This window comes from Pygocentrus nattereri, chromosome 3, assembly GCF_015220715.1.
Source record: "Pygocentrus nattereri isolate fPygNat1 chromosome 3, fPygNat1.pri, whole genome shotgun sequence".
Lineage (NCBI taxonomy): Eukaryota > Metazoa > Chordata > Actinopteri > Characiformes > Serrasalmidae > Pygocentrus > Pygocentrus nattereri.
In genome coordinates this window covers 8,165,839-8,185,105 of record NC_051213.1, presented here as the reverse complement: position 1 = coordinate 8,185,105, position 19,267 = coordinate 8,165,839, and the positions used below count along the sequence as shown (strand labels likewise).

General features: G+C 40.5%; 2 protein-coding genes and 1 long non-coding RNA gene across 9 annotated transcripts in view; 2 read left to right on the top strand and 1 right to left on the bottom strand.

The window, feature by feature from the left end:
* Nucleotides 1-7,224, top strand: part of abi1a (abl-interactor 1a) — a 104,372-nt gene extending 97,148 nt beyond the window's left edge. For 4 of the 7 annotated variants that reach the window (XM_017705379.2, XM_017705370.2, XM_017705406.2 and 1 more), the window contains 3 exons: nt 1,522-1,608; nt 3,588-3,773; nt 4,980-7,224. In XM_017705379.2, coding sequence (XP_017560868.1) covers nt 1,522-1,608; nt 3,588-3,773; nt 4,980-5,155 — 449 coding nt within the window. In that variant the 3' untranslated portion in view covers nt 5,156-7,224. The remainder of the gene's footprint in view (nt 1-1,521; nt 1,609-3,587; nt 3,774-4,979) is intronic. The other 3 variants (XM_017705398.2, XM_037536926.1, XM_017705414.2) reach the window with 1 other exon arrangement.
* A 710-nt stretch (nt 7,225-7,934) lies between these two features.
* Nucleotides 7,935-19,267, bottom strand: part of pdss1 (prenyl (decaprenyl) diphosphate synthase, subunit 1) — a 12,384-nt gene continuing 1,051 nt past the window's right edge. Inside the window, exons 2-12 of the mRNA XM_017705469.2 lie at nt 18,200-18,415; nt 16,793-16,848; nt 15,173-15,302; nt 14,697-14,824; nt 14,467-14,608; nt 13,527-13,638; nt 12,736-12,845; nt 12,567-12,647; nt 11,314-11,427; nt 10,663-10,743; nt 7,935-9,987 (exon numbers count right to left, since the gene is read on the bottom strand). Of these exons, the coding sequence (XP_017560958.1) occupies nt 9,847-9,987; nt 10,663-10,743; nt 11,314-11,427; nt 12,567-12,647; nt 12,736-12,845; nt 13,527-13,638; nt 14,467-14,608; nt 14,697-14,824; nt 15,173-15,302; nt 16,793-16,848; nt 18,200-18,316 (1,212 nt within the window). The 5' untranslated portion in view covers nt 18,317-18,415 and the 3' untranslated portion in view covers nt 7,935-9,846. The remainder of the gene's footprint in view (nt 9,988-10,662; nt 10,744-11,313; nt 11,428-12,566; nt 12,648-12,735; nt 12,846-13,526; nt 13,639-14,466; nt 14,609-14,696; nt 14,825-15,172; nt 15,303-16,792; nt 16,849-18,199; nt 18,416-19,267) is intronic.
* On the top strand, nt 13,531-14,862 carry LOC119263076. The gene is made up of 3 exons (XR_005130078.1): nt 13,531-13,656; nt 14,444-14,624; nt 14,724-14,862. It is a non-coding gene; the product is annotated as an uncharacterized LOC119263076 (long non-coding RNA).

The following is a 19,267-nucleotide window of genomic DNA, read 5'->3' as shown; positions in this document are numbered from 1 at the left end:
TTAGTTTAGAGCTATGAGGCTAATCTAGCTACTAATAGAAGCTTATATCTACACTCTCAGAAATAAAGATACAAAACTGTCTGGCTCTGTGCCCCTCTTGTCACAGGGGTGGTCCCCTCAAGGCTCCATCTCAGTACCTTTAGTCAGGGAACATAACTGAACCATAATCCACTGAATTGATATGTTCTAAGTTGTACTGACTCCGCACACCCCACCTCGCTTCCAGGCTTTTATTCTACTGTTCTGTTTTAAAACATTCGGTTATGAAAAGGAACAAATACATTTACATTTATGACATTTGGCTGACGCTCTTATCCAGAGCAACTTACAATTTGATCATTTTACACAGGCAGGCGAAGGCAGTGTTTGGAATCTTGCCCAAGGACTCTTATTGTTGTTGTGTAGGGTGTTTTACCCAGGTGGGGATTGAACTCTAGTCTACAGCATAGAAGGCAGAGCTGTTGCCCACTACACTACAGCAACCACTTTCACTACACAATACCAACTTTTCACCTGGACAAACTGATTTAAGGTTCACAATCAGACCTTAAAACCGCTGCTGTACCTTTGAGGGAACATTTGGACTGTTTGTACCTCGATGAATGAAAAGTGTACCTGCGCAGAACCTTCGTTTCTAACAGTGTACTATATAACAACTATTATCATAAAAGCTTATGTCCAGTTTGCATTGTGCAAACTACATGTCTGATTCGATAGTGGTTTAATGCAAAATACTGCATTCTAGAGAAACTTACTGAGTCAGAATGTTCACAGTGGTGGTGATGGGAACCAGACGTCTGAAGAGTTACAGCAAGATGGTGCATCAGATGGTTATGAGAGCACTGCCTTATGTCTGGGACACTGTTTTATTATAGTTTTGAGAAGAATTTGGCCTAAACATGATGTAAAACAGATTTGTGGCAAAGTAATCCTGAATTAAAATGTATTTTTATCAGATTTTACACTATTGTGCCATCATTCCATATAAAACTCAAGGGAAGGGATGAAAAAGGGTGTATTTGCATTGTTGACATCAGGACCCCTGGTTCCCGTCACCACCACTGTGAAGAAATCGGTGTCTGTAAGTTTTGTGAACAATTTCTCATCAAACCACTCTGAATGACAGTTTACATCTCGACCACTGAATTATTCAGAAAGTTCGGGAAGAATATAATTCCCATTTACACGCTGCTGACTGGTGGATTGTAAGCTTCTTATTACAAGCCACTTAGCTACATTTGCCTCGTCACTAACAGTGCAGAACTAAAGTGGTAAGCATCCGAAAGAGTGAAATTGTGCAAATTAGATTTTTGGCTGAACTGTAGCTTTAATCTCCCTTCCCACGAATGTAATCGGACTCATTCATTGTGTTCTTAATGAGCTTTGATTGAGGTTTTCATCTGATTTCTCTGTCTTGGGTTCTTCAAACTAATGTGCGTTTGCCTTTTTTCTCTTTCTCTTGCCCTCCTCTCTTGGGATGTGTGTCTCCGTGTGTCTTTGTATGTGTGTACGTATGTGTAGTGTCTGTTGCCCCCCCGCCTCCCCCCATGCCTCAGCTGATTCCGCAGATTCCCCTCACAGGCTTTGTGGCGAGGGTGCAGGAAAACAGTAAGTGCTAAAGACCCCCAGTGCTGCATGCGAGTGCGTGTGGATGTGCATGATGTCTAGCGTGTGGAGTTCGTAGATGTGCTGCATGTGCTCATGCCGTCCTCCTCCTTCACCATCTTCCTGCATGATGTTCTTCCCTGTCATCACTGATCCTGTGCACTGATTGATTATTTCACTCTTAGACTGCATTTTAAAATCACAGCCAAGAAGAAGGAGACCAAATGGCTCGATATAATCAGAGGAGCAAGGTTTATGTAAAAGTGTGTTTTCTTTTATGTAAGCCCAAAAGCAGCTTACTAGGCTGTTCAGCGAGAGATTGGGACTTATTTAAAGACTCGATTGGAGGGAAAAAAAGCTCTTATTGTTTCTCCAAAGCTCGTTTGTGAAATGTTTAGTGGGAGGAAATCTGGGACATGTTATTCGGTGGCGCTGAAACCATTTCAGAAATAGACTTTACACAGAATAAACACACAATTTTACCCTTCTGTGCTGCATTTGAGACCAGCTTTATGCCCAGTTTACTGGTTTGTTGTGACTCAGATTGGGCTTTTTCATGGTGATAAGCTCTAATCTCGATTGAAGATTGATTGATTGTTTATTTTTGGCTGCCCTCTACTGGTCTTGCTTAATATTGCAACCAAGCAGCAGTACAGGAGGAAATTTACCAATGAAGTGTGGATGTTTTAATCTAAAACAAAGGACCTAAATTATTCAGATTTGTTTCCATGATGTATATACATGCAGGCACATGCATTTTTTTTTGCTCCCCTGACCTGACGTGTTTAAAAAGATAAAATGCAGCCTGTATAAAAGTATCGACACATTTTACATTGTATACAGTTTATATTTTTGTTGTTATTATTGTTTTGTTTTTGTTACACTCTGCAAATAAGAATTTGTGCAGTAAAATAAGTGTGTTCTCCGTAGAGGACGTGTTATTTCACTTCATCCCAGGTGGCTCATAAAGCTGCATCAAAGCAAAGAAGGGGCTACTTTGAATGTAAAATGGAAGATAATCTGATAAACACGTTTATGGGTCTCTGCAGTTAGTCCATTGTTTCGATGTCTTGCAAAATATAGAAAGTAGTTATAAATGAGGAAAAACCTTCTTTGATCCCGGTTAATCCAAATTGTCTGGTGCTGTAGGCTTGAAATCCCAACTTATGCTGATTTTAGGCCATTTATCAGTACAGACGTCTTGATAGTTTTTTACTTAGACATCAGTTTTAGCCACTGTGGCCGGGTGTCTCCACCCTCTTCACCTCTCCAGTTTGGCTAACCAGAAAACCACTGTTATCAGATGCGCACCATATTTGGCGCTTGTGCTAATGAAATAAAGCAATACTCGAATAGCATCCAGTGAGCCGGTGCTTATGTGGTTTGGGTCAGTATGTTTTCTGTTCTTTTCTAGGTGTAGGTAAATTACTGTCTGTGATTAATAAACCATTACATTTATATTTCATTACATTTACGCCATTTGGCTGACGCTCTTATCCAGAGCGACTTACAATTTGATCATTTTTACACAGGTAGGCAAAGGCAGTGTTGGGAGTCTTGCCCAAGGTCTCTTATGGGTATAGTGTAGCATGTTTACCCAGGTGGGGATTGAGCCCCAGTCTACAGTGTAGAAAGCAGAGGTGTTACTCACTACACTATACCAACCACACATTAATGAACCATGTGCTACAGAGGCACCTGATAAAGATTAGTGAGTTAATTTAACATATTTCAGCACATTTACATCATGAATGAGCCTCAAGCACGGTGGCTAGCCGGGACGCAAACATCACCGCCCTGCATGCAACACCATCTAACCAGCATCAAGCATTAATACCTGCACGGTGCTCAAAGTGCATGAACTGGAATGCATGTCCAGTCCTGCATCATCTCCAGGTTTCCATGGTAATGAGTCTGATTGTCTACCTCTCCACCTTTCTGCCTTTTTTTCTTTTTCTTTTTCTTTTTTTTGGGCACTCTAGTTGCAGACACCCCAACTCCTCCTCCCCCACCACCCCCGGATGACATGCCCATGTTCGACGACTCCCCGCCCCCTCCGCCTCCCCCACCAGTGGACTACGAGGATGAAGAAGCAGCTGTGGTCCACTACAATGACCCCTATGCTGACGGAGACCCCCAGTGGGCTCCTAAGAACTACATTGAGAAAGGTGAGGGCTGCTGCATGTGCTGAAACGGCACTGATTTATTGATATTTCTGTTCTCAGATCTGACTGTAAGAAGTCAGACGTCCCCAAATGTAGTCCATCAGCTAAAGTTTGGCTTGGACAGTGAACAAAAGAGCATCGTTTGTTGTCAATCCTTATCCTCTACAGGGAGGAAACTTAAATATGACATTTTTCTGTGCCCCAGTATTTGCACAGACCACATTTTATTTCATTTATTTTTTGTTTCCTTGTGTTAAATTTAGTAAATTAACAGTAATTGTGTAGTAGAATATGCAGAAATGTGTTCTCTTTAAAAGATGGTTTTTTTTTTTTACTTAATCAGAAGATTTAGTTGGAATAAATATTAGTAATAAATTATTGTAAAAAAAAAAATATATATATATATCTGATATATATATGTATATATAACATCTCTGATCATACGGTCGTCGCGTTTAGTTCAATGGATTTTTTACATTTTTGCATAATTCAGTGGTTGAGATGTAAACATTGATTTTTTTTTAAAGTAGAAATGGGCATCTGCTCGAAGGGGAGGTCCACTCAATGTTCACAATTTATGCAAAATTGTATAAATGTAAACAATGTGAAATAACCAATTTTGGAAAACCGTATTTCTTTACAGTGGTGGTGATGGGAACCAGGGGTCACAATGCCGACAACACAAATATAGCCATTTTATTTACTATCCAAAACCACAGTTTTTATGTGCAGTGTTGGTAAAAAAGTGATAAATCTGAAAAAATAAGTTTTCTTTTAGGACCATCTTCTCTCACAATGCCCTGCATGTGCTCTCTGTCATGACTGTGCTTTAAAAATACAAGTTTTAGGCCAAAATCTTCTCAAAACGATCATAAAACGGTGTCTCAGACATCAGGCAGTGTATCGTAACCGTGTCGTAATATCTTTCTGTGAAGGAGCTTTTAGAGGCATTAAGTTCTTCAGACATCTGGTTCCTATCACCACCACTGTGGGCAGTTTTCACTCAGCCTCTCGAATGGAGCATTTCACTTCCATCAATTTGATTATTCAGAAGTGTGAAAAAAATGGGTGGGATCCCCCTTTTAAATGGTTGGGATTTCCCCTCTTGCTAAACTCTAAACGGAAGTTAGTGACAGTGAAATTGATCAAAATTTGATCAAAAGTTGTTGTTGCTGTTTGTTTATTATTCTCTACGTCGTCTGTCCTCAGTGGTGGCCATCTACGACTACACCAAGGATAAAGAGGACGAGCTGTCCTTCATGGAGGGCGCCATCATCTACATCATTAAGAAGAACGATGACGGCTGGTTCGAAGGAGTATCTAACGGGGTGACCGGCCTGTTTCCTGGCAACTACGTGGAGTCCGTTATGCACTACGCTGACTGAAGGGACCACGCATCGGTCATATTTCTCCAAATATATATCAGAAAACAGAAATCTCATCACTTAATAAAGAAGTGCATTAGGGTGTGATTGTTCCTGACAAATCGCAGATTAATGATGATAAAAGAAAAATCTATGGAGTTTTATTTTGTTGTACGGGGGAGGGGGGGTCTCTGCGGGGGGGAGGTGTAATTGTGAAATGAGGTGAAAGGAGGGATCGGTAACATCTGATGCGGTCGTTCTGTGTATATACAGCGAGCAGTAGCCTGTTGGATGTTTGTAGTGTTTTTACAGTGAATGTCAGTCAGTCATGAACAGTATCTCTTACAGTTGATGATGCCACACGAGAAACACGTAGATGTATAGTGTCCGGTTTGAATACGATCCGAACTAACCCCTTCACAAAACTGCTGATGCATTTTCGATGCTGAAAACACGACAGACATTGACAGTACAGAACCGTGCGTCATTGCTAACTGATTATCTTTTCCTAATCTTAAGGCATCGAGTCTGAAATGTACTTAAATTTTGACGTGAAGCATGCCTGCAAATTTAAGATAATGTATTGTAACCTCCACGTTTAATTCCATTTCGCTTCCATTATGCTTTAATATACAGTGAACACTTTCTTTTGTTTTTGTTTGATTTTGCTCCTTTTTTTTAGGTGGGGGTCCAGATACTTGAAGGTGTTTATGGACATTTTATTGCCTCATTTGTACTGAAACATTCGATATAATTTGAAATAGCCCCTCCCTTTTTTTTTGCATATGATAGATTGCATTTATCAAAGACGCAAGTCCGAGCGTCTTTTCTCTCTGCGGTTTTAGGTGATTTTTCTCTAAGCGTTTGGGATGATGAGCAGAAACAGACTACCTGTAGACAGCTGACACATGTAGACTGTAATGATGAACCTTAATCAGTAATGGGTTTACAATCCACAGCGCTGCGTATTATGATCTACATCCAAAAAGACAGAGAAAACATGCAGTGCAAGTACACTGAAGAGATCAGTACATCGTTTCTCATTACCTCCTTGTATAGAATGAGGAACTGGGTTTGTGATCTGATCTGAACTGCTCTGGTATCATATCTCAGGTTTTCACCTTCTTAATCAACAGCATTTCCTGTTTAATTGGAAGAATTTCATCCCCTTTTATTCCACTGTACATCAAGTCTTAACAAGTGTTGATGCTTCAGTATAGGGGAACATTGTGAGGCTCTTATTAAGCCTAAAAAAGAAAGTAGCTGCTAATAAACTGGCTGCTTATTGCTCGTGATATCTGGAGTGAATTAAGTTGTTTTCACTTTTTTTGTTGTTTCTTCTGGTATAATTTTTTGCACACTGTTTATTGATTTGAAAACATCCAGCTAGTGCTTTGATGAGATGCAGTCTGACAGGTTTGGTCTGGACTTAGTGATGTTAAGCACAGTTCATGCAGATCAGGTGGTCAAATGAGGCCTAAACTGCAGACGTTAGCACTTTTGCTTGTTCTCTTTGTCTTTATTTAGAGCCAGTTGGTGATTTATTATTGCAGTATTGATAAAAATCAACAACTGAGCACAATATGGACACAATCAGAGCTTAAGTAAGCCTTGTGCATTATATTGTTACATATAGTACAGAAATAAACATGCTTAATTCACTCATCACTGCTTAATGAAGTAGCAATAAGCAGCCAGATAATTGGTTATTATTGGCTAGGTAAGGTTTCCTCCCTCTCACTCATTCATCCTCTAAGCCACTTCTCTTCCTGGGTCGCAGGGGGGGGCTTGAGCCTATCCCATCGCTTATTGTACATCCTAGACAGGCCACCAGTCCATCACAGGCTGATATGGTTTAATAGGGTTATAATAATGGACACCTACAAAGATTGGTGCACACAAATCAGAAGTGCTCTGAAAACACTCCATTCACACCAATCATTGTCTAATGAAGTACAAATAGGCAGGAAGGTTTTCAGACTTTTAAATAATTCTGTGTTGAGATGTCAACAGTTATTGGTTTGATGTGAAATTTCACATTTTAGAGAAACCTACCCCCCTTCGTTTTGTTTAGTGGTGCTGATAGGAACCAGGGGTCACAATGTTTACAACACAAATATAGCCATTTCATTACTTTCCAAAATGCCAAGTGCATTTTAAGCCAAAATCTTCTCAAAACCATCATAAAAAGCATCCGACTTCATGTACTTTTCTACGATGTAGCTTATAACTACGATGAAGTTTCCTACCACCCCCATTATAAACAATTCTGACCCAGCAAGTTTCTCTAAAACAGACCATTTCACACAAAACCATTCTGAATGACTTTTATCATCTCTAACAATGTATCGTGCAGAAATGTGGGGAAAAAATAGTGGCATTTCCCTTAAATTAGCAGCTACTAGTTAAGTGCATTACAAGGCCACTATAATGACCCCCTGTACTGAAGTGCTGCCCAGCTCTTTTCTGACCCCACACTATTCATTTATGTCACTGTGTCATTACGATTTTATGAATTTCCCGACCCCCATCTGAAAGGAATTAGCTGCTCTCGTCGCTGTCGGACAGGTCAGGATACAGCAGCTAACGCCTTGATTATTCTCACTTTGTGATAAACATTTGTTCCAGCTGAATTGAAATGGAGAGAATTATCAAAGCTTGCCTCTGCCCAGAATTTGTATTTATGATGTTAATTGAAATTAAATGTACAGTCTTTTATAATAAATCATTCTCCTGTGTAAAGAAAATGTGCAGATTTTGTGATTTGGAGAAGTAAATAGGCACAGAAGGCACGAAGGAGTAACTTAAAAAATAGATGTTTTAATATCAATACATAGTAACTGTGGGTTTAAGGCCTTCGTTGTTGCTGAGCACTTGATGCAAAAGTACACTGACAACATTGTCCCATATTCACAGGTCAGGATTTGGCCTTTTTATGGCATGGACGGACCTTCTGGAAACACAGTCAAACGCACATGTATTGACCCCACACACACCCGTGCCATGCCTGGAATTACAATGGTGCAGCAGGTCGCCCCTCCCCACATCGTCTTGTAATGCTCGGGCTCTGTGGGTGAGGATGCATGAGGTTTCTGCCTGTACAGTACAGTAACACAGTGACAATAACAAACATCTTGTAGATCATTCTTTTTTCTCTCCCAACCTCCAACGGAGTAGTTCACCCCAAAATGCTAAAGTGGCTAGTACTGTAAGAAAGATAATGTGGCCCAATGAGCACAACCTATTTGCATAATGTAAAGAGTCCACTTAGCTTTAATTCACTACTAGGCAACGTTAGCACTTTGGGTTGAGCTTTTTAAGGCACAGGTGTCATTCCAGGTTCTAAAGGGCCACAAAACTGCACAACAGTGCTTCCCTTGCTTTAACGGAATAGTGTGGAGAAAAATCGTACACGTTCCCTATAACCCAAATTTAGTTGGTCAGTCAGCCAAGGCATGTTTGGTGTCTGAAGTTCGGCTCTTTAGCCTGTAGCTCTTGTGCAAAACTAATGTAGCTAAAAGTAATGGATGCTTTCACCCCACCTATTAGCATCGTGCACAATGCAGGCCTAATTCATAACATTCACCAAACCGGCACCTGTACAGACAGAACTGTAAGGTGGATAGGGGTGCATAATATGATGTTATTTATCATTATAATGAAAAATATTAGTCAGTTATGCTTTTCTGACCCCATTGTGGGTACTGTCAGTACTTAACACTGAACAGCTGCCCACAATGATGTGGAAAAACATCTGGTTCTATTGACTTGCATTAAAAGTAAAGTATGTTTTTTGCTTCTCCTGTAAAGTTACTATTTTGGAGATGGAAGGTTTTGTTCTGACAGCAGCGATATGCATGAAAATGAGGCACCTCTATTGGTGGCTAGGCCGCAAAGTTGACTCGCTCTGATACTGAAATCTCATTTGTAAAGAGCTGGAATTTTAATTAGGGCCTACAAAATTGTATGTGAGAATTTTTTGGTGGGATTGAAGCTTGTGAGCTATTCGTACATGAGTTGAACCAAACAGAAGCAACTAAACACCCATGTACATGTCAACACAACCACAACTAGCAGGCCGTTCGGCACAATACATTCAATGGTTTGATGATGTGCTGCTCTTCTTGGTCCAAACAACAGGCCCGGATCTTAATTTACTGAGGGTAACTGCAATTTAAATCATAGTAATAATATAAGTCTGAAATATCACAATTAGATATTTTCCCCAAATTGTTCAGCCCTAATAGTGGACACCACTGTTGGCCACACCCTTCTTTATAGATGACGGTAGTCATGCGGTGCCCAAGTCAACTTGTGCTTTCTTGACAAGGTTTAAAACAAGTTTGTGATTCTTTAGGTATTCAGTTTTCATGTTGGCAACTGGTTAGTCAAACTTTAAACACCAAATATGTCTAATTACCTGCTTCTGGGTTAAAGGAGTAAAACTGTAGACTGTAACATTAAATTTTTCTGTAACACTCCTGATTTACCTCCACTGGTGAGTCAAACCAGATGTGCTACAGAAGGAAACAGACTGATCTGCGTAGTGCTGTGGCACTTGAGAACCAGAGTGCAACACCTCTGCTGTAAGTGGTGCGTATAGTTGAGGGAGGCGGTAAAGGGGACATCCCTTAATCCCCGTCGCCGTTTCCCCCCTCGGACAGGGCCCTGCAGAGGAGTAGCTGCCTGAGCTTGTGCTCTGGAGTCTGGGATCACTTGTCCCGGGACAGGACTAACTCCGTTAACCGGATAAGCGCGTCCCGCTCCGTAGACGGCCGCAGTCGGCTGATCTGACGGATGGCCTCTTGGCAGTAGCGCTGTGCGAGGTAGTTAGTCTGCTCCACACCATCACTCTGTGGAAAGAACATTGTTTGGTTACTTTCCTCTTTAAAGTTTCAGCTTCACAAAGCTCAACAACCGCACATGAAAGAGTGATGTTTAGGCCGAACAGCCAATCAGGTGAAATGTGAGGTGCTTGCTTTTTAGAGAGGGGTGAACAAATCATTCAAACTGTCTATGCAGTAGAATTTGTTTCCTTCGCTGAATATTATTCAAGTGACTGAGGCCACAAATGTCATTCATGGGAAAAAAGGCCCAAAGAAAGGCAAAGAAGGCTGTCTTGATTGGCCAGAAGCTCAGACCTGAGGGGCCTATGAGCTGTTTATGAGCTGAAATCCCACATTTAAGGGCCACATTAGTTGCCATGGTCATGTAGCCTGGTAAAAAGTGTTCCACTGTTGTAAGAAAATCCAGGGTTAGTGCAAACTAAGGTGAAATTTAGCTGGCTAAACGACAAATCCGGCTTCGTCAGACAGTCTTCATGATTCTGAAGTCATAAGATTAATAACTAAATAACATGCATTTAATTTAAGGGGTTAATCAAACCAAGGGTAGGCGTGCCAGTGTGAGCCAACTGGCTAAAAATGCTAAATAGCGGATTAAGTGAGGAGAATGTTCATAAGTTTCTTAATTGGATATGTAAGACCGTTTTTTGGATCTGATTCTAAATGTACTGGTGGTGCCCTCACCTGCAGGACATATCGCCACGCCCGATCAACGTCTCCATCAGAACCGAACCGTCTCATTATCATCGCATGCAATTCAGGAAACTGGAGAGAGAGAGAGAGAGAGAGTGAGAGTCACAGAGGAGTGACAGATGCACTAGAACCAGTTGTAGTTCCTTTAAACAAGAATTTCTCCTAGTAAGTCTATAAAACTGATCAGGATATTTTGACTTTGGCCTTCGTTGTTATATGAAATGCATTTCAGTTGATACTGATATTCTAACAAGACATCAGTAAAGCAGATGTGACGTCAACATCAACAGTTTCTAAGATTAAGATTAAGAGACCCTTATTAGTCGCACAACGGGGAAATTTCACCTCCGCATTTAACCCATCCGTAAAGTGAAACACCACATACACTCTAGTGAGCACACACACTAGGGGGCAGTGAACACACTTGCCCGGAGCGGTGGGCAGCCCAATCTGCAGTGCGTGGGGAGCAGTTGGGGGTTAGGTGTCTTGCTCAAGGACACCTCAGTCATGTGCTGTCTGCTCTGGGGATCGAGCCGGCGACCTTCTGATCACGAGGCCGGTTCGCTATCCTCCAGCCCACGACTGCCCCACTCAGTATTATATGTTATGTTATATGTTATGATATGTGCGCTGCTGCCGTACCTGTTGGCAGGCAAACAGAACGGGTCCGGTGGCTAAGCCTAGCTTTAGATCTGCAGCTGAGGGCTTCCCCAGGTGGTTAGCACATGAGGTGAAGTCCAGCACATCGTCCACCAGCTAAATGAACAATTCAAGAACAAGAAAAAAATCAGCATGATGTTGAAGACTCTCTCTGCTGAACACCTCCCAGTAAATGGGGTGTTTTTTTGATTTTCTAAGTGAAAATAAGATAACACAATAATAATAATAATAATAATAATAATAATACACGTTCTACAAAGAACATTTATGGCATTTGTGCTAATTTTAGTGCACAATTTCTATCTATTATAAACATAAAATGTGCCATTGCCTTTGCACTCGTCACGTTTTATGCCTTTTTTTCTGTTATATTCCTTAGTAATCAGTGCAGAAGGATGTTCTCTGTAAGACGTGTTGTATTGAATAGAACTGAATGTATTTCTATTTAGAAAATCAAAAAAATGTCATTTGACCAGGGGTGCCCAAACTTTTGCATACAACTGTACAGCAATGAGAGTATGGTTCTTTTACAGAATACATTCACTTTTTATTTTCCATATAACTGAAAGCACCAGCTGCCCTTTACACTGTGTGAACACGTAATGATGAAAAAACCAAAAACGGTCCAAAGTTCCTTTTGTTACGTTATATTAAAGGCCCATATCACATGGTTTCCACACAAGATCCACTTATAATGATTGTGTGGTGCTTTTAAATCTAATATATAGAAAAGATCTCTGTTCTGATTGGCTGTCCTGCGTTGTGCCTAACTGAAAAAGAAGTCTGCTTATTTGAGTATAATTTTAGCATGAGTGGGCGGAGCTAAACTGCTGTGAGATGAATTGGCAGACGTGTGAATGTGAACAGTTTTTTAAATTCAAAACAGGCCATTTTTGCAGGTTAATTTCATAATGAACTGTGAGTGAATAGTGCGTTTTAAAACTCTGACAGTGTAATTTACATGCTACTCTTAAAAAAATAATTAGGAAAATATTTTAATTTTTTAAATAAAAGAGTGATGTAAACACTTAATATTTTAAAATACACTTTGCTTTTTAAACAAAATAGTTTCCTTTAACATTCATCAAAGGTAAGACCATTTTTTTATTCTTCTGTAAAGTTATGGATATAACATTTTGTTATGATGGTGAATAATAAGGAGTTATCCAATACAACTCCTATGAGATCACTTTATATAAAGTGCAGCTAATGACTCCTCTTCAGTGCTCGTGTACCTGAAAGGCGATGCCCACGTTTCGTCCGTACTGATACGCGATCTCGTGCACCTCAGGATCCGAGTTTACCAGAATCGAAACCTGCAGTCCAGAGCAAACACGGACGAGTTAAGCATCTCCCGTTTCCAAACCAAAGCGTCTCAATCACGTGACCACAGAACGTACATACTGCTTTACAGCTGTTCGCTATCAGGCTCGCCGTCTTCTTGAAGGTTTTCTCGAGGTAGTGTTTGAATCGCTCGTTCTCGTTCTCTTTGGATCCCAGCTGCATGAACTCACCTGCACATAATCGATTTTGATGTCACTTATCCAGTCATTTGGAATCTGACTGAAAAGTGCTTATTAAACTAATGAAGAACAGGAACCACTGAGCACATTAGTGCCCAAACTGTTTCTCTGGGGGAGCAAAAGTGCTTTGATCATGGCGGGTCGAGGGCCAAAACGACAAAACAATACACAAAGAGGATATAGATAACATGGCACTAGATATATATGAATAAAATTCAAGAAAAATAAAGTGTTAAAATATTTTATATATACAATACACAATACATAACATATCACTGCTGTTGGAAGAAAACCTCCAAAATGGTAACTTTACAGGAGAAGGAAAAAATATACTTTACTTTTAATGCAAGTCAATAGAATCAGACTTTTTTTAAAGAGTAATTTTGAGCTGTTTGTTTTGGTCCAATCATCATGAAATGTACGCATAATGTAAAGGGTGAAATATTTTCAAATTATGTCAAAAACTGAAAAACATCAAAAATGGAGATATGAGGTTTTCTTACAACAGCAGTGATACGCTTCTTATACCATATGCTTGGATGAGGGACTGAAGTTAGGGTAAGAGGACATTATTAATTTGCGTATGATTCCTCAGTTCCTCTGATTAGCTTTCCTTTATTGCTAGTATTATTAAATGTACATGCACAAATTCTCAAACTTTTCATCTCATACCTCGCACAAGGTCCTCTACGACTTGGGAAAGCACAGACACCACTGCGTTGTTCCCAATGCGCGCCAGGGCCATAGACGCTGCAGAGAGAATGAAGTCTCCAGCCAGGATAGCCTTGAGACAACAGAAAAGGTGCAGAGTTCCAACGTCTACTCTTTTAACTTAAACCACACAGCTGTGAGAACATATCACGGTTGCCGGAAGAAAATCTTTAATCTACAATTTTGATGTTTTCCAGTTTTTAGACATAATTAAAAAATCTCTTTTATATATATATATATATATATATATATATATATATATATATATATATATATATATATATACACACACACACACACACACACACACACACACGTATAAAAACATGATTAATAATATATAATAATACGTTTTGCATAATACATCATGTATCAAAAGGAAGCAGCAGTAGTGCTGCCACAGTTGCAGACCCACAGTGCTGCCTCTAATGCTGGACTCATTTTGCCCTCTTTATAAGATATCCACACATATTGTACTAAGACAATTTATCACAATAACAATATATCGTTGTTGTCAGAACAAAACCTCTTATCTCCAAATTTGTAACTTTACAGGAAAAGGAAAAAACCTACTTTATTTTTCATGTAAGTCAATGGAACCAGACTTACTTCCAAGTCATTTTGGGCCGTTTCTTTTAGTCCGTTCATCATGAAATTTACGTACAATCTAAAGGGCAACAAGCATTTTCAAATTACCTCAAAAACTGAAAAACTACAAAAACGGAGATACGACATTTTTATTCTGAAAACAGCGATATACTGTCATGTTGCCCAGCCCTATGTTTTGAGTAAATCACATCCTCTGTCCTCCATTCTGCACATTTTCATGCTTACCTGATCTTCTCATGACTTCTCGTGCCTTCTGTGTATTAATGCAGGTGCTCTGGTGTAAAATACTTACTTTCCTCTCCCCCCACACTTCATTGATGGTGGTTTTTCCTCGTCTTGTATCTGAACCATCAATAACGTCGTCATGCACCAAGCTGGCAGTGTGGATCATCTCTGAGATCATGGCAATGGACCGCTGCGCTGGGAGGAGGTCACTGTCAGGAGAAAAAGGTGAACAAACACATACTGTGACTCTGTCACTCCTGCATGCAGCAAGGAAAACAGAGCAGGATACAAACTCACCCCTGTCTATTGCTGTGAATATTGCAGGCTCTGGCCATCAGCACCACGATCATCGGCCGGAACGCCTTCCCCTTCCCGTCGAAGTAATAATCACACAGGGCTTTCAGCTCCGCTTTGGACACCAGTAGCTGAAAAAAGCCAACTGTTTGAATCACTTATGAAGAGGAAATCTGTTTAAGTCAAGTGATACTTTTTTAATCCCACAAACGGGGAAATTCCACCTCCGCATTTAACCCATCCGTGCAGCGGTGGGCAGCCCTATCCGCGGCACCTGGGGAGCAGTTGGGGGTTAGGTGTCTTGCTCAAGGACACCTCAGTCATGGACTGTCGGCGCTCGGGATCGAACCGGCAACCTTCCGGTCACAGGGCCAGTTCCCTAACCTCCAGCCCACGACTGTCCCAACCTTAAGATTACAGCCATGTTTATCTTCACCCAGAACAATTTAAGACAGTATTCCAAAATGAAGAAAAAATACCTTTTTAATATCTTCATATAAATTTTGCAGATCCTTTTGCACGAGTGAAAAGGGATCTTTTAACTTTGTGTCACTGTGTATCCTGCAGCAACATATTCTAGGCGTTGGGTAGAGAAACCGGTTTCTATATCTGGACAACGACAACAACAAAACAGACAGAATTACAAAGAATATTTCAGCTCATTTTGAACATAAGACAACTTTTAAAATGAATTTATTTCTTTTTTATATAAACTGTCACAAAGCTAAAGTCAAATGACAAGTTTTGCTGATTTGCAAGCGAAAATAAGAGAACACATCCTCTACAGCAAGGGTGTCAAGCTCAGCCACTAAAACCACAAGAAACCTCAAGAAACCTGTGGGCCAGCTGTGTTTTTATTTCATCGTACTTCACTTTTTCCCATGAACTGAATGGGTCATTGTTTATTCAAAATAAGCCAAAAGTGCAACAGCAAACTAGACTATATAAAACAATGGACTAAATTAGCTACAGATAACTGTTAAACCTCTTTAAACGTTCCCAGGGTTTTTAAAACTGCCTATGAGCTTGAACTGGACACCAGGCATCCTTTCTTTTTGTGTAATCGCTGGCCCACAGACTGATGTTGTGGGAAGGGGGTTAGAATACATGCTATGTTGCAGTGCATGCTGGGCACTGTAGTGCTGCTCAAGGTGAAACGGGCTGATAATAGAAAATTTTAATAATTTTGCAGGCCAAATAGGACTGCGTCATGGGCCTGACTTGGACACATGGGCTCTACAAGGATCACACTTTAATGACAATTTACTGTCTACTGGCAAAAATTACTAAAACATGGCCTGTGCAAACTTTATGGCACATTTTATATATTTTTTCCCCAAATATATTAACGAATAAATAGAACATGTGCACTAATTTTTGCAGGAAAATTGCATATCAATTAATCAATCAATCAATCAATCAATCAATCAACCTGTATTACACATACATTTAGTCTAGGAGAAATCTGAGGGTGCCCCTCATTTACAGTGTTGCTGAGTTAGTACAGAGTAAATGATAAAAGTAAAATTTAATAAATGAAGACTCAGATCAGATAAGTATAAAAAGTGAAACCATAATAATAATAGTAATAATAATAATAATAATAATAATACATAAAAATATTATTTAAAAATTATAACATTGAAATTAAAACAAATGTAAAGGTTAATAAAATCAAATCACAAAACAAGGGGAAGATAAAAGAAAATACTATAAAAAAATTTAAATGACAAATATTAATAAAAATAATAATTAAAATAAGAATAATAATAGATATAATAACTAATAAATAATAAAATAATGAAAATGACATAAAAATGGTAAAAAAAAAAAAAATCTGGTAAAACAGTTGCAGGCAGAGTGGAGGTGGTTAGAGAGCAGAAGGTTAAAATGACCAAGTGACCCAGTGAGCTGAGCTTTAGTGTGTCCTGTAGTAAGTTCAACTCGCTGGCGCTGGAACTAAAAGCAGATATTTCATATTTAATCTGTTCCCTCTAAAAAGGACGTGTTCATTTATTTTCACCTACAGAAAATCTACAAAACATTTTTTTACAACTTCACCAGGCGTCTTGAATGAAACTTCAAATATAAATACAAACCTTGTAAAAGAGTTCGGCCTGACAGCGTTACGTACAGGCCTGACCGGAACCAGCACCTGCAAAACATCAAAGACAGGTCATTCAGAACCGCCACCACAAAAGAATTAAAGCAGCCCCACCTTTAACCTGCCACACCGAGTTTACCGCACCTGCATTAAAGCTGCACCTCTTTTGCTGGAAAGCAACACTGCACTAAATCTGCTCAGTCCAGCTGTTAGCTGGACCTGAGGGACTAACACTGAGGGAGGTCTTGACCTTTAGTCCTGGAATGGAAGGCAAAAGGATCGCCTAGAATGGACAGCTGGTGTTCTCCTATATATCACTGAATTTAACCCATTAACCACTTAACTGGTCAGGACTAACTCTGAGAACAGCCTAGCCAGTCTGCTCTGTAGACCTAGTAGTTATACAGTATAACAGGCCTGAGATTCTGTGGGGTTTAAAATAGTGCAGCTCCACTCAAACTGGAACCAAGTGCAGCTCAGCAATATGTGCGGGAAACAAACCACACAGCGAAACAACAATAGTTCGTTTTATTATGGATTCGTAGACTTGGATTAAGCCTAGACTAGAACTAAATCACAGTGCCAATGGGGATTGACCATTGGAAACCTATTAGAAACTAGGCTTAGGCTTTACCTGGTTCTAAGACACTGGCCTTATGTTACATTATACTACATTAAAAATGTCCGAGACCACCTTTCATTACATTTAACGACCTGTCTAGACAGCCACTGACACTGACTTCGTGGTGGTGTGTTAGTGTGTGTTGTGCTGGTCTGAGTGGATCAGACACAGCAGCACTGCTGGAGTTTTTAAACACCTCAGTGTCGCTGCTGGACTGAGAATAGTCCACCAACCAAAAACATCCAGCAACAGTGTCCTGTGGGCAGCGTCCTGTGACCACTGATGAAGGACTAGAGGACGACCAACACAAACTGTGCAGCAGCAGATGAGCTGTCGCCTCTGACTTTACATCTACAAGGTGGACGGACAAGGTAGGAGTGTCTAATAGAGTGGACAGTGAGTGGACACAGTGTTTAAAACCTCCAGCAGCGCTGCTGTGTCTGATCCACTCGCACCAGCACCACGTCAGTGTTACTGCAGTGCTGAGAATGACCCACCACCCAAATAGTACCTGCTCTGTGGGGGTCCATGGGGGTTATATTAGTGTATGTGCAATTATGAAGTGAGGTCAAATGGCATTTTAGGTTGTCTGGTCTCTCACACACACACACACACACACACACACACACACACACGCTATATGGTTCCACCGTATCACTCCCTGTAAACCGCCCTCATTCACTCCTCTGAGAATGACCTTCTCACACTCTGACAGCGTGTGTGTGTGTGTGTGTGTGAGAGCTGTGTGTGTGGTGAAGACCCCGAGGGGTCCCGAGTTACCTCTGCCTCATACAGACCCTCCTCCGCGGCGGCTCCAGTCCTGCCTGTCCACACGGCGCGGACGAAGCCGCTCACCGCTCCGCTCCTGCTCCGGTACACCCTCCAAGGCGCCGCCATGTCTCTCCACACACACCGGCGCGGCGCGGCGCGACACCACGCCTACCCCAGCACTAGCCTGCACCCCGCGGCCGCCGCGAACGCCTGAACACAACTCAACTAAAAAAAAAAAAAAAAAAAACACAACTATAACATTATTTACAAGGGTTAAGATGTAAATAAAGTGACTCGGAGTGGTTTGTGTGAAATGCTCCGTTCTGAAGACCCGTTCACCGTGGCGGTGATAGGAACCAGACGGCCACCTCTCAAAGCTCCCTCACAGAAAGTTATTCACTTACATGAAATGCTAATGAACACCGCCTGATGTCTGAGACACTGTTTTACGGTGATGTTTTGCCATAAATAGTGTTTTATCATCACCAACATTGCTTATAAAAACCCACGTGTGGGTTCATTGGTGGTTTTGTACAGTAAATAAAGCGGCCGTTCTTGTGTTGCCGACATTGAGACCTCTGGTTCCTATCACCACCACTGTAAAGAAATCTGAGTTGGCAGATTTCTCTGTTTCTATCCACTCCTCTGCCATTTCACATCAAACCACTCTGAATGACTTCACGTACCTCTCGAAGACCGAATTAAGACATTGGTGGAATTACCCTTTAACTTAAAAAGCCTCACATCACTAAAACGATGAGAAGGCATGTTTTAGTCTTGTAGGTTGAGCTTCTGTTAAAGAGTAACTTTTCTTTCTGATCATCTGCCCATTTTGTAGCATTGACTTTTCACAATGTTGACATTGTTGTTTGCATTTGCTTAAGAAATAACCAGACAACCTGAAATTCCATTTCACCTCACTTTATAACTACATATACACTAATATGACGCGTGTAATATTCAAATCTGTACATTTAAAACTGTGCAGCCTTCACTGAGTTATTTTGGTGGGCAAGTTAATGAATTCCGTTAGCACTCTAACTGTAAACGGCTGTGATTTACTGTAATTTAATAAAC